The 15,636-nt window shown below is 42.5% G+C and overlaps 1 protein-coding gene across 4 annotated transcripts in view; it reads right to left on the bottom strand.

The window, feature by feature from the left end:
* GRIA1 (glutamate ionotropic receptor AMPA type subunit 1) overlaps positions 1 to 15,636 on the bottom strand; it is a 118,430-nt gene that overhangs the window by 38,959 nt on the left and 63,835 nt on the right. For all 4 annotated transcript variants that reach the window (XR_014935418.1, XR_014935417.1, XM_015875851.3 and 1 more), the window contains exons 5-8: positions 15,347 to 15,400; positions 5,723 to 5,884; positions 4,739 to 4,906; positions 1,187 to 1,291 (exon numbers count right to left, since the gene is read on the bottom strand). Coding sequence is in view for 2 of the 4 variants with exons in the window: in XM_015875851.3 (XP_015731337.2) it covers positions 1,187 to 1,291; positions 4,739 to 4,906; positions 5,723 to 5,884; positions 15,347 to 15,400 (489 nt within the window). In the remaining 2 variants the exon portion in view is untranslated. The remainder of the gene's footprint in view (positions 1 to 1,186; positions 1,292 to 4,738; positions 4,907 to 5,722; positions 5,885 to 15,346; positions 15,401 to 15,636) is intronic.

The raw sequence follows: 15,636 nt of genomic DNA, 5'->3' as shown, positions 1-15,636 counted from the left end.
AATCCTGGTCAGTGCCCAAAAGTTTGAGGTTATGAATAAAAGAATTTGTATGTTAAAATGTGCCTATTAAATAGGGTTTAGGCTGATCTGTTGCCACTTGCAGGTAAAGCAGTGTGTCCGTGAGTATCAAGAGGAAGATCGTTGCTGACGTTATCCTCTTCCAGGGCTTGATTTGATAAGGGGTATTCCATCACATCATGCACATATGGAATTGCCTGAGCTTTGGTCAAGTGAAAGGAATTTATTATTACAGTAAATGGGAAAGGATATTAACACAGGGCATGACCAGGAGTTGTTGATGGCAGATGACAGACCATAACAATAGAGGAAGAAAAAAACTCTACACAGGCATCTCATCTGTCATCATTGCACAGAGAAAAGGAGAAGAGAGTGAGGAAAAAGCTTCCAAAACTCTGCCCTGGGGCAACATAAATGGAGATGTATGGGTTTTTTTGCACTTTTATCCTGGTGGATCTAAGATAAAGCATGCATCCTGTCAGTTATGTGCCTTCTAAACAAATATTTCTGTCAGTAAATACGCAGTAAAATCGAGACATTTAGCCGTTCTGCTGCTTCTCCTCCGGATTCCCTCTGGACTGCTATCATTATTCCTGAAGTTCAGAGCCCCAAACTGGACATAATATTACATTTAACCTCTTACGAATGCCAACTAGAGGAGGGAGATCACTTTGAATGTCTTTACACTTTATAGTGGCTGGGATATAGAAAGGTACAAAGACCTCAGGACAGTAGCAATGCCTCTGGACCAATCAGGACACAGTGAGCAAAAACCATGTTGCTTCAAGGAGAGCAGAATTAAATCAAAATAAAGGGTTCCCTGGCACTGCTTAGGGCAGACAGGTTCCTCCTGGCTCTGTCTTGGCTCATTTCTTAGAAATGAAAACTGGGAGAGTGAAAACAGACAGTTGTGTAGCTGGGACTGAGCCAAAGTGCCCTGCCAATAGCAAGACTGAGTGGGCCAAGTTTTCCTTTCCTGGAAATCCCCGCTCTGCAGCTAAGATGCCCTTCTTACTCCTGATAACCCCTTCCATATGTTGCATTTTTTAGCAATACACCATGAGTTCTCTGTCATGCTTGGCTTTGCACACGCAGAGACATAACTACACCATAACAAGAACAGAGAGTTGATGCCAGATGCAGGAGCTTCAGTCCCTTTCTCCATTACCTTTCTGATCCCGTCATGTTTCATTTCAATCACATGGAGGGTGTAGTTGGTCCTCCTCCCCTTCTCATTAAACTGAACGTTGCCAGACAATCCTTCAAAACGGACCTTAAAGATATAAATATCAGCGAGAAGAGCAAATAGATCAGCTTCCCAAACTCCTAACAAACCTCATCTCTTGAAACTCAGTGGCCCATCATCAAGATAGTGATGCATCAGAGCCAGATCGCGTGTGGGAACCCATCATCTCTTGGGATGCAACAGGCAGCTACGTCAGCTCTGAACGTCTCAGTCTCTGTGTGTTTGTGTTGTCTAAATCTAAGTAGGGTTTGGTAAAGAGCTTCTCAGGCCAAATCAGGAGCTGTGCTTGAAGGAAATATGAAGACGTGGCCTCAGCTCCCAGCTGTCACCTTTTGATACAGAGAAGTCTATCAGTTAATTTACCCGCTTTAATTTAATACCCTGCTGCACCAGCCTATTTAAACCTGACTACTCCACACTGTAAATGAGATTTACATTGGAAATTTTGAATCATAAGCCTCTGCTGATAACACTGCCATGCTGAAGAGCACTGCTCAGGCACCACATACTATTTCCTTAGTTTTCCCTCTCAATGTGACTTGTTGCATAAGACCAGGAACCTGAGAAAAGGAGTACTCACAACCCTGGACTGGGGAAGAAAGTTTTTTTCTCAGCCTTTCTCCTTGTTTTGGACAAATCTGTACTCTCTGCACTGGAAAGTTTCCCACATGCAAAATGAGAACAAGCATTTAATTGCCTTTCAAAGTGCCCTGAGAATCTCAGAATGAAGATTCTGTGAAGAAATGAGGATATATCACTATGGATGACATCAGTTGCCAATCTGCTTAAACAGTATTTGTTTTCCAGGTATTATCACAAAGGTTTTTCATGAAAATCAACATCTGCCATTGTTTTCTGAAGCTGCTTCAAGTCAAGAGGCTATATTTGGTGAAATTTGGAGAAAAGTGCTTTTCCATCCTCACAGAAAACAATACACCCATAAAAAATAGCTCTGCTAGAAATGCACTGTTACCTTAAACACTCCCTGCTTCCTGATCCATTGCCCCTTTTACCTTTTCAGACTGACATCTGAAGCTCAGTCACACATGCTCATGCTTTGTGCTTTTATATGCACTAAAAGCCAGGTATACTAAAGGCAATTCCTTCCATATGCAGGAAAAAAAATCTTAATCATATGATAGCCACATAGTATTGACATAGCCAAAGGAGTCTCTCCCAGCACAGCTTTTCTGTCATTTACCATCTTGAGACCCCTCTCAGTATTCCTTTCTAATTGTTTCATTGACCCAAACCATTCTGTCTTTACCTCTTTGTCACTGATCCTTTTTTTCCCCTCTTTTTCTTGAAATAAAATATCCCACCCTCTGGATCATAATAAAATACAGTGGGGAATGATTTCAGCAGTGCTCTGTACGACTAAGTCAACTGAAGACGTGGACAACTTAAACACAATTGGATGTGAGATATGGATATGTGGTTCTCTGCTGGAAAAGGGGGATGCTTTTGTGGCTGTCTTGTCTGCAGTGTTACTCAACAGTTCAGGGCCAGTCACTTGCTTTCTAAGCCTGGTAACTAAATAACATTAACCAAAAATACCTGTCAAAAATTCTAATGATCTTCCTGAAGTACTGAGAGCTCAATGTTCTGGTTTAAAGCAATGCATTGTGAGAATTTCCAGGGAAAAAATACTTTTTCCCTTTAATACATGCACACATTTTGTGAAAATGTGTTAGATTTCTTTCTTTCTTTTTTAAACCTGCAGAATGTTTCAAATTGTTTTTCTTTTTTGGTCCTGCTATCCTTGACTGCTTCCTACACTAAACAGAAATGAGGCAATTCGGGAGCTTATTCAAGACATTTCAGTTGAAATAAGTGGAGAAACTTTTTAACAGCTCTTAATGGTTCAGGCAATAGAAAATGGGAGGTGAAGAGAGAGAACACTGTGAATATCTGTAACAACTGCTGTAATTGTGAGTCTTCACAGAAAGGATAACTCAAGCCTTCAATCTAATCTTAAGTTCTTTCCATTTCCATTTGCCTCTTTCTAAAACGGAGTTATTACTAAAATACTAAATGCTGGAGGACTATTGAGTTCGTAGTTAAAATTTCCTTTGAGGATTCCTTCCCCCACTGCATGCTTCAGAACCTTTTATTTTGACCGTCACAACTGAACTGGCCAAACTTACTGAAAATTATCATTTTTTAAAGGTTAAGAAACAATTCTGGCAAATAGCTCCATGTGCTCTTTGATCCAAATCACTGCAGTTGAAAAGAATTTTAAAATCAATTTAATGAAAAGATGAGAAAAAATCAGAGGTGATTATCGAGCACACACATAGAATTACCAAGACTAATTTTGATATCCTACTCTCCTAAATTCTATAAAGAAAAACACTGGAGAGCCTCTTGCTCAACATATATCTTCCAAGTATTTAATGTTTATTAGGTAACTGATCTCCCTAATGCATCCAAAAAGGCAGATTTTATTACAGGAGCTTGGAGAAGCTATGACAGTGATTTGCCCAAGGTCATACAGAAAGTCAGTGAAGGCTTGGGAACGTGTAAAATATAAGGAATAAAATCAATCCGAATGCAAGATTTGGTTTTAGAGGATTTTTTGTTTGCCACCAAATCAAAATATATGTAAAAAATTTACGTAAGATGAAAATTAGCCAAAATAATTTTGTTCTTCTTGCCTTAAGGAAAGAGGATGGGATAAGCTATATTTGGATAACACTGAACCAGCAGTATTTGCAAGCAAGGAATCCATCTATTTTTGAAACAAATGTAGCACAAACTATGAGTAAGAAAGTAGAGAAAAGAAAAAAATGTTTGAAATGAATGTCAGTTCTTAAATTTAAATGAGTATTGCAATGTTCTACCTCTCTAAGTCTTTGAGAAGAGTGTATGATTCTTCTCCCTTGCTGTAAGTTTAATATAGGTTTGGGTGGTTGTTTTATTTTTGTTTATTTAAAAATCTAAATTTCTATGCAGGGTGAAAAAGCAGGATTTTCAGACTATTAAGGAATAAACTTTCTCAATAGCTGTTATTAAGGCTTTTCCCAATCCTCACAGCATGAACCAAGCTCTAATGTAGTCCTTAAGAACATTCTGATGCCAACCAACACATATGGCAAAATCCATTCAATTTCAAATGTCATTAGAAATCTGGAACAAAAGCTGAGTTCACAGAGAATTGAAGGAGCTTCAGAAAATGTGATCTAAGCTGGTCTGTCTCTTGGAAAAATAAAAATAGAGATCCATGATTTTATGTGATAATATCTTGGCTTTTCCATCCAAGAACTTCAAAAGATCATGCTGGATGTCAACAGGAAAAGAAACTCACTGAGCTCAAGCCTGAACTCTTTATGAGATCTGGCTCTCATCTGGAAGAATCAGTTTCTTAACCTAAGCAAATTATTTGGGTGTTTCTGCTGCTATCTGCCCCTCTTCCCCTACCCATGGACTACGTATGGCCACCCCCACAGCATACATATCGGTTGGGCTTCAAACCTGCTGCAGCGCTCTCTGGATATCAATGCCTTGTCCCCAGGGCACAGCTGGATTGGCGAGGCAGTCCCCAGCATTGCCACGTCGGGAGATGTCAATCCGCTGCCTCCGCAGGTTCTGAAACGCCTCAGCCATCACCCGGACACCATCATACGTAAGGGCCGAAGTGTACTAGAAAGAAGACATTTGCCCATTAGCCTGAGTTGACCTCTGGCATACTACACTGTTTTGATAACTTTGATTTTGCACTTTGTCATCACCCTTCCATCTTTGGGGGATCCTTTGTGTGATTACTGATGTCTTGGTTACCTGTGGAAGTTGGTGATTTCTCTTCCAGAGGAAAGGAGTGAGGCAGAAGCTCTTGATTTGCCTTCTGCTGCCTTCAGATTGCACTCAGCCTTCAAAGCTACTCACTTGATACCCAAATCTTTTTGTTTAATTAGAATAATTGACCTGAACTTTCAAGGAATGCATCATACACAGTGTGAATGTGAGACTGAAAGATATGCTAAACCAAGTAACGAGTCGCTCTTTCTGGTCACAGATGGAGTCCAGAAAACTCTGCTGCAATGTGCAAAAATCTGCAAAAGGATGAGTTTATTCAAGCTGAAACTTGTGCAGAAAAGAGGTAAAACTCTGGTGTGAACAGCAGCCTTCCTTCTCCTGTGATTGCCTATGGATTTATTTGTATGAAACTTCTTTAAAACTAATACTTCCAAGGTTGACATTTCTATTGCTGAGCGTTTGCCAAAAGTGTATTTGTTTTCAAATGGCAGACAGAAAAAGAAAACCGCCTCTCCCCTCTGTCCTTGACACTTTGAGAGTCTTCTGCTCTGAGTTAGGAATTAATTAAATTGTATTTGTCCTCTACTGTACCCACTGATCTGAAAATGTTCACATCTGGGAACAGCATTATTATCACTGCGTGGGAATGACTTGAAATGGATAAGAAGGACCCTAAATCAAATGGTTTTCTATGTCACTTGCCTTTGGCCTCTTCCAGTCCACACGGGGAAGCTCTCTGGCATCGTTATTTCTCCACTGCTGCATGATCCTGGCAGGAACAGTATCCGTGTAATTCACCAACTGGAAGCCAGTGACGTTGGCTCCACTCTCCCTGAATTTCGTCAGATCAATATCCATAAATCCCTGGTACAAGACAGAAACAGGAAACACTCATTAAATGAACCATCTCTGGGTGGATAACAGGAAAAGTGTTTACCTATGGATTTGACAGTCAGCATAGGAAAAATCTCATCCCTCTGCAAAGTCAGGCTCGACACTGAGAGGCTCCACTCCCTGAGCACAAGGTGAAACTGTCTTACAGGCAGCAGTGGGGCTTTGAGACAGGTATTGGAGATACGATGCAAGCAGTGGGGAGAAGAGGACACTGTTTGGCATCCCAACTTCAGTATCCTCTCTTTAGCAGTACTGCTATACAAAACTATTTGCTGCGTTCCCTTCCACAAAGCAGGTGCCTGAGCGGAGCATCTGTATCCATTTGCTCTCAAATATATGATGTCAGTGTGAGTTAAAAAAAAGCCAGGGCCACCCCTCCCACGAGACACTGGTCAGGTTCCCAAAATGGTGCTCACTCTATACAGGCTGGGGGAGCTAATTAGCTCATTAATTTCCAAGGTCAGAATCAAGCCGTCAGATGGGAACCTGTTGTGAGAAAAAACAGCTTGCAAGGAAAAGACTAAATTGCCCTCTTACATCAGTGTCAGACCAAGAGAGTCATAAGTGACTCAAAAATGTCTTTAAAGACTTTCACAGCTTTTCTTCCGGCTTTTTGTAAGCAATTTAGCATCCACTTACAGGCTGAGAATTGGATGGAGATGTACAGATGCTCTAAATAGATGATTTGTTTAGTTTCAAAGTGCAGTGATTTAGGTAAAAAAAAAAAAAAAAGAAATAAAAAAAACAGTGATACTTCGTGAGTATGTATTTCTCAGAATGCTGGTTTAACCCACATCAATCTTGTATGTAATTGCCAGCGTAGGGGTTTCAGAAAGCCAGAGCTGTGATTAATGAATAGGAAATGCAGCACGGTAATTGTCTCCGACATCTTAATGCATTTCAGGCCAAGTGATTTTTGACACACGGCGCTCCTAAAATTCAGTAAGAGGGACCTCACAGGTTGCCAACTGGTTATTCATGGCCAGGACCAAATTGCACTGACACTTTGCTCCTGGGAGGTACTCAGGGGAAAAAGATCTGTCAAAAGAAACTACCACACAGCAACTTGAAGTATGTGCCACCAACTCCTCCTTGGAAGGCCTACAAAGGCACGAAGGAAGGTCCGAGTTCACAACAGAACGCAGGATGTCTGGTGTCCTTAACCCCTTCAACAAGCAGAACACTCGAAAAGGATTGTGACACTACCTACAATGACAGCAGTGGTCAGAAACACTCCCTTTCAGTGCTTTCCTCAAGCCAAACCATTCTAAAACTGAGAGCGTGGAGACCTCTAAAGATTTTCCAGTTGTTAAAAGCAGTTGAGGCTGTAGGGAACACCATTAACCTTGGATATGCCTTTGCATTTTTAATGTTATTAACTGCTGAAAAAAAACCTGTTTTCACCTGTTATTCCTCCTCCACGTGCCCCAGTGCAAGGTCAGTACAGGACCTTGTACTAATTACAAAGGAATTTTGATTACTGCGCCAATGAAATCTGCTCAGAGCAGTTTTGAGTGACATGAGAGCAAATGAACTGGGGAATACCAGAGGTCAGATATTGTAGAAAGCAGTTCCTAGGGGAAGACAGCTTTTGCTGGCTTACATATAAACAAGAATATATTGAATTTTATTCAGGCTGTCACTTGGAAATGTTTCTTTGGCAACGCAGCATCAGGAATTAAATATGCTTATCTGTCTTTCTGGAAGATCAGTCCGTGCTTGTAAGAACGATTAGAGCAGATGAATCACAATATTTGCAAGCAAAGAAGTCATCAATCACCTGATATCGTGTACTACCTACACCAAGATGTCGCAAAAAAGGGGATCTTTTATATAGTTTTCAATTGACCATACTTGGAAAATTGAAAATAGAACAAGATTGTCCAGTCTAACTCTCAGTGCACAGGAGAAAGGGAATTGAGGCAAACAGAGGGATATGATCATCTAACCAAGTGTGATAAGTCATCACCCATTACCTAACTGCCAGCGGACTTAGCAGAGCACAATGACACTACCTAAGCAATAAACAGAACATAACATCACTAATATTAATTAATACATGGCTCAGCTCCATGTGAGGACATCAGGGAAAGAATTCTGGGGAACCTGAAGGCTGCAGCAGACCCACTCTGCCACCCATGTGCCTGAACACTGCGTGTGCTCATATTGCATCCAGCCCTGGCCAGGGCAGAACAAATATTAATTATGCAAAGCCTCACTGCCAGGAAGTTCTAAGGGAAAGAAGATATAAAATGAATCATGCTTCCTTCACTCAGAGAGTCTGTCTGACATCAGTAAGTGACTAAGGAGAGACTGCAGCCCACTGCTGTGGGGCAGGCAGCAGATGTGCTTGAAGCAGTGTGGTTGGGATCAACCCATTTGGAAAAGAATCAGCACAGAAATGCTTCCCTTTTACATCAAATCAAATACAGCAAGAAGTGAAAAAGGCTGGAATGAAGTTCTCTGTGGAATGAGGTTCTCTATGGGACATTTTCAGCCAAAACCTTTCCAACAAATACTGTTAAAAGCTCTCTTTGCAGCCATGTCTGGAGCACTGGGCTGTACAGAGAAACAAACTCACACCCTGGAATTCAGTGAATTGTGATTTCTTTTGGGATCTTTAGACCTGAACCACTTAGGACGTACCTGTGGGCCAAGCAGGTAAGTGGCCTTTCCCTCTTACTCAGCACTACTGGTGCCCTGGAGAGGAAAAGGAACCACAGAATCACAGGAGGAGGAATGCAGCAGCTTGTGCCCAGCCAAGTGCTGTGCCTGCAGCAGCTGGGGTGAGCAGGCAGAGCAGCACCCAGGGGAACAAAGAGCTCCCGGGGCTCCCCATGGGCTCTTAAGGGAGGCAACACTCCTGCAAGCACAGTTTGTTTTGGGACCATCAAAACTACACTGGAAGGGACACAGCAGCAGCAAGCTCATCCCTGCCCTCCAGCAAGCTTAGCTGTCCCTTTTATTTAAGTTCACTTTGCAAAGTCATCTCTGTAAATCAGTGTGGCCTTCTGCCTTGTATGTGCTAGGAAAATACCTCGCTTTCTCTGCATGCCGTCAAATCAGGAGTCTGACAATAAACCACAAGAATCTGGACCTGTCCACACTGACAGCCACCCTCCTCCACACCTGCCCTGATTCACAGCATCTGCAGCACAGCTCACACAGCAGCCAGGCTTGGTTCAATGCGGGGAAGTTGCTCTTCAGCCCATGCTATTGACTGTTCTCTCTGCATTAATGAACCTCACTAAGCGATTGCATGGAGGAGCCCTGCTGTTAGTAAATAACATAGGCAGCTGGTAAAGACCTTCACGTCTTCAAATAGAAAACAGAGCAGTGCTGGGAAGCATTCTTGCCTCGTATTGTTTTCCTTGCTTCATCTGTTCTTTATGCTGTGCTTAAACTGAAACCGTTTTTCAGGCAAAGGTTGCTTTACTGTCCCATTCACTGCCTTGCTTCCTGGGAGAGATGTCAGCAAGTCACACATTTATATTCCTCTCCACTGTGTGTGAGCTCAGTCATCAAAGGAAATGCATAATGCAGGCAGACTGATGACTTGAAATGTGTCTCATGAATCCATCTTGATTAACTGGTCCAGGAAGGATCTGCCTTGAAAAGAAAGTCCCCAGAAATTAGCCAGCTCCTTATTTATACCCTGAGCATCACCAGGAGCCAGGGCAGTGAGTGGGCAGCACAGGCTGCTGTCAGACAGTGGAGGAAAGGCTCCCACTTGCATGACGGCCCTCCTTAGACCTGTCAGCACCACCCAGTTCTCTGCACATCATCCTTCTCCTTTTCTTTTCTCTTTTATTTTTTTGCTTTTTCTCTTATCTTCTCCTCTCTCTCTTTTTCTGTTCCTTTTCCCTTTCACACTTAAATCCTACACTAAATTATCCCTTCCTAAGCACAAACTGCTCAAACTCACCCAGAAATACAAGGCAGCAATGAAAAACTGGCCCAGTTCTCTTTAGATGCAACCCCTGCACGGTCTACAAATGCCAGGCTGCCTCCTGCTACCAGACTTTATGATTATGAGGAACATCTGCAAAAAGAAAACAACTGCTTCTGAATGACTGTGGATCAGCCAAGTGAATGCAAAGTGGCTCCTGTCACTCCAAGGTGTGCTGGTATAATTCTGCAGGGAGTAGGAAGTCAAGCATTTCCAGATGGAGCATCTCTAATATACCAAATTATCTTCAAGCTTGACTTGTCCAGTAAAGTATCATTCCTCACTCCCATCACTTTGTATTAATAAGGAGGGTACATCAAAAAGGAGCCCATCTGCTTCAGTTTTGTTCCAGCATGCCTTCAGCAGGAGAGAACTTCTCTTCTGCAGCATTATGAATGTCAAATTTCATCATAGCAGTAAAACATGAGAAATCTCACTATAACATGGAGGCAAAGAAGAAAGAGAAAATAATGATGGGACGATAGTTCCAGTCCTGAAGCCTGCTACCTACTTTGTGGGTACAAGTGATTGTGCAGATCTTGCTGGAAGGCTCAGTCCAGCCACTTTAGGCAAACATTTGCTCTTTAAAGAACTTTCAGAGCAGCAACTGATTTAAAGGCTTGGGAAACATGCTGTATAGTGACAGATTCCAGGACTTCAGTCAGCAATATGATTAAGGGTTGACCTGATCACAGTTTACAAGGACCAAAACTTCAGTAATGGAATATCTAGTCCAACAAACAGAAGCATAAATCTGTTGGAGGAAGGCAAAGCTAAGCAAGTTCAGACCAGAAATGAGCATCGATGAAGTCACCAAAAGGAAGCTGTTATGGATTTACATGTCACCCCTTGCCAGCTGAGCTGGGTAATGGATTAGACGACAGCAAATGGCTGAGAAACCTCTTAGTTTAACAACTTTTCTCTTCTATGATTTAAGCAAACACATCCTTATTTCCAACAGCTGTGATATATCCTTTCGTTACTTACCTGATGCTCAGTGATTTTTTTAAGCTGCTGTAAGTCACTCGTGCTTTTGAGCCCTCATTAGCTGCTGCAAAAATCCTTCCAAAGGCTGCAGCTCACATTGTCCTCTGTGGGCAATTTTTATATCAAAACCAGACAATTTTCTGTTACATGAGACAGCCTAATTCAAACAAAAATTAATTCAGGGTGCTCCTGTGTCTTCCACCATCAATAACTCATATAAGATAATGTTACTGGGGTTTCTTCTTTTTAGTAATCTCAAATCGGAACAGAAAAATCTGATTGGAAGCGAAGCTGGAAAACCAAGTTTTCTGGTGAGCCTACCTGCATCGCGGACTAACTGGTATAATTTTAGAGACTTAAAAATAACTTAGGACAGCTCTTTCCAACATTAGAATAGCAGTTTTGCAAGCATAGGCACCCTGAGATCCTACCAACGCATCCTTCCAACTCCCACGAAACACTTTCAGATCGGTTACTGATGCAAACCTGAGCAGTGCTGACCTCAGCTGCACCTTCAGCCACTTTCTGGAGGTAAAAACTGACGTGAAGAGGCACAATTAAACCAGAGGGAACACAGAGCAAACCAGCAGGATTTGCCTGGTTCCCCACACAGGGCTCTCAGCTGTCAAAGCTGCTGTGTTGATGCCCTTCAAATCCATCAGAGCTACTTGCAAAGTGAAACACCGTTCATGGCTGGACTCAGCACTCACATACATAAATATAAAGTGGCATAGGAAAAAGTGCTTACCTCTACTAATCACCTCTGTTTGTATCTTCACTCTTCTCTGCTACCCCTCACATCAGCAATCTCATGCGCTTATCTATTCAACTTTAAAAGAAGAGCATTTGCTAGAAGAAAAACCTGGACTAATGTGCCAGGAAAAAGAAAGGCTCCAACACTGTGTGGCAGCTGTCCTTAATTCTTCTCTTTTAAAGACAAGTCACACAAAGGTCACTTATTTTAAGACAAATTTTTTCCTCCACCCAAGGGATCCCATTTTCTCCCACTACAGGCAGCAGTCAGCCTGTATATACAACCCTGGCATAGGATAGACAGAGACATGAAGGCAAGGTTATGGTGAAAGAGTCTGTAACATCAAAAGAAAGAAACCCCAGAAGTTTCTAAGCTTGCTGCTCTGACAGTATTGACTGCATTTTTTCTCTTTGTGGTTGTTAGACTGTGTTTTCAAAAGCTGAGAACAAAGCTTAGGAAAATACAACCCATGAAAACAAACACTACTTTAAGTTGCCAAACCCCTTTGACATGTAAAAAGAAGAAATAAAAAGAGGTAGAAAGAGAGGGGGGGTGAATTCAAGCAGCCTGTGCTGATATACCTGACAAATAACCAGCTGGCGAACACTACCTGAGGTATCTCATGGGCGATGAGTGAGTAACTCTTGTTTTCATGAGCTTGCAAAAACCACGGACAGGGGCAGATTTGCCCCACAGAGAGGCAGGGATGCTCACATGAATATTCCCCCAGCAGCAATGTTGGGAGGCAGACCTTCACGGGATGGGCAGAGCTGAGCAGGTTTTTGTGTTTTTGACAGGCAGAGCAGACAAGGAGGAGGATGTTCGCCTGTGGCCTGAGGTGCAGAATGGTTTCATTTTGTTTGTGAACACAGAAACATTATTGTTTCACCTCAGCAACAGCAATTTCACTAAGGGAAAAAAAAAAAAAAAGAAGCTATTCCTGCTGGGAAATGCTCGCTTTCATTTGCTGCTACTTGTCAAATTCTGCTTGGTCTTCACTACAGCTTACTCAACAGCAACCGCTGGGCAAACGAGCAGTGATTAATGCAAGCCAGTTCCTCTTTGTTCATGAATTGTCTGTGACCAGACATGGAATCTCTCCATCTTCAAATACTCCCATGAATGATTTTTGTATTTCCTTACAAACTCACTTGCTTAGTGCTCCTGATGCAGCACGAAATTGGAATTGGAGTGGCAGTAATGGGACAGTCACATGCTGCTTCTGATTGTCTGGTTTCATAAAGTTCTGAATGAAAATACTGCCAACAGTGAGATTTTTGGGGGGAGTTATCCATAAACATTTCCCAGTGTTTACTTCTAATGTGTCATTACCATCAGTATTTCCCCAATAGGAAGCACTCAGTTAGTGCAGCAAAGCAGCTGAGGGTTCACCTGACTTTTGCAGGGCAGAGCCTGTCCCAGCTGAGAGCCTCACCTTTATATAGGATGAAAGTCCTAAACTCAGGACACCATCCACCAGTGCAGAGGATAAGGAATAGTCCATTTGGAAATGTTCAGGCATTTGTTGTATTTACTACTTAATTTATTTTCTTAAGACCCAGCACTTCCACAAAACCAGGTTGTCCTCTCCATATTCATGTGTGCATGTGGGAATGTGTGTGTGGGCAATGTATGCCCCATCCTCTAAGAACCTGACTGCAGGGGGAAGTACGGGGTGTCTGAGGTCTATCCGCTCTGTGTATGAGTCACTGTGAATAAATCACAGCCTTCTACACCCTCTGAAGGTTCTAATCCAGCAATGTGATGTCCTTAGAAGAGGGTAAATGTTACTGAGATCTCCTGGATTTGAGAAACACACTGTGGTTTAATTCTTCCAGACAGTGACTCCTCACATTCTGCCAACCACACGTAACATCCCTGGCCACCTCTGTACGGGGAGGGCTGCTGCCCTGCCTCACCATCACAACAGTCTCAGGGGATCATCACGGTTGTTCTGACACTCTCAGAAGCACAGTCAATAGCAGCACATTGTGGGGCCCCATCAGATCTTGTCATCACAGAGACCCAGAGCAGCCCCTGCAGAGCTGTGTCTGGGAGGCAGCCTCCCTGTGAAGGAGAAATGAACAGCCTTTTGCTCTGAGTTAATTATTTATAACCTATGCTGGCTGAAAATGCAGCCCTCTTCTAGCCAGCTCTGTCCTCTCAGCATTTGTGCAAGGGCTATGGAAACAAATTAAAGACTGGACAAGTCTGCTGCCTCAGGCTGAAAGTGGGAGACAGCAGCACTCCAAGTCAGAGGGAAGTGCCCTTCTTAACTCCATCATTTGAGTATCAGACCACCTCATGCTTTTAATGTATTTATCCCTCTCTGACCACGCAGAGATAAGAGGTGACATCATCCTCATGACTCTTTTGCATGGGTATGCACAAAAGCACACAGACAGCAGCTACTTTGGAGAGCTTCCCTGCTTAACTCTAATGAAAGGACTTTCATAAACATCTGAGTGCTAGGAAGGGGGTTACAGAAAACAGTGTTTTTTTACATGAGCACCTGGAGTTATAGGCAGGTTTGCCCGTCTCCCCTGCACAATGTAACATTTTTAACTGTGTAATTACATGGTAGTCACCCAGCTCAGAAGTGCAGGGTCAGTATAAGGGCACCGCAGGGTAATTATGTGTCCATTTTTGTCTTGTAAATTACAGAGTTATCTTGGGACTGAGAGAAGGAGAACAGCAGCAACTGCTTGACTAATTGGTAGTTAAAAGTTTAATTATCCCAGCCCTGATGTGGAGCCTCTCAGATGCAGCTGCAGGATGGAAGAAAAGCTCCAAATTGCATGTGGACACTGTGCCCTGCAGACGTGGCATAGGTGGGACAAGGACTGGGGAGAGAAGACCCCACAGATCCCTGGCTCTTGGAGAGCAAGAGCAGCCCCTGAATGTCATCCTAGATGAAAAAGTCAGGAGCTGGGCTACAGAAGTCATCCAACTACTCTATGGACTGTGGTTATTCCTCTTATTTCTTTCCAGCCCTCCATAAGCAGACAATTTCCAGCCTCCTAGGAAAAGACAGCATACCGCTCCAGAATTATGGCTCTGTGTGCCTCAGCAGTAAAGGAACAACCCATTCCTTAAAGAAATCCTTAAATCCAATGGTTTCCTTAGCGCCATGACAGTCAGATTTGATTTAGCACAAAGCTGCAGAATAGTCACTGTAATGGACCGACAAAGAACACGAGACGTGACAGTCACATATTTTCTGTTTATGGAAGGTCAGAGGGATCTTGGTACATCACCATTAACAAGTACAGGGCTCTCAGAGTGGCTGTGAAACACTTCACCTGGGGCAGAGGGGACATTAAAATGAAGTTGAAAGCAGACAGAAAACTGAACTTGCTACCAATAGTGAACAGCTTCTTGGCCCAACTGAAACAAGCTAGAAGAGCAATGCCAGAAGCTCAGGTGCTCAAACCATGCAAAAAAATCATTATCACAACAGGCATTAATTGACAGTTGGCTTAATTGGCTTTGAGAAGACATAGATTGAATCTGGAGGCAAAAAAACCTAGCAACTCTGGAGATGCCCCAGAAATCATCTTGCTGGCTTAAAGCAGAAAAAACCACAAGCAACACACCATAAAGGGCTGTGATAAATTTGCTGCCCAAAAGGTGAGTTAAAATGGCTTCCAGCTCAGTAACTATAAATACTGTGCTTTGCAATATACGAGATAACAATGAAAACATCAAGGAGGGGAAGTAAGATAAGCAGTGCTCAACTCACCATGTTTGCCAAAATGTAGTGGTACCCATTCCCATTTTTTTCAAGCTGGATGATCTGCAAGAGAGAAACCAAGGATAATTAGCAGAAGCCAACGAAGGATGTAGAGCTTTATTTATCTCCATTTTCTACCATTATTTAATTTCCAATGGTACTGTTTAAAGATGAACAGGAAGACAAAGCAAAATTCACAGTCTTGTTAGAGGAAGGACGGATCTTTCATTACATGACATTTGAGAAACAAGCCCGAAATTAAGACTCCATGAGATTTCCAAGTAGATTCTATAGGTGAG

Source organism: Coturnix japonica, chromosome 18 (genome assembly GCF_054131305.1).
Source record: "Coturnix japonica strain WE chromosome 18, WE-NBRP24, whole genome shotgun sequence".
NCBI classification, from domain to species: Eukaryota; Metazoa; Chordata; class Aves; order Galliformes; family Phasianidae; genus Coturnix; species Coturnix japonica.
The sequence above is the reverse complement of the archived record's forward strand: the minus strand, read 5'-3'. Positions and strand labels throughout refer to the sequence as shown.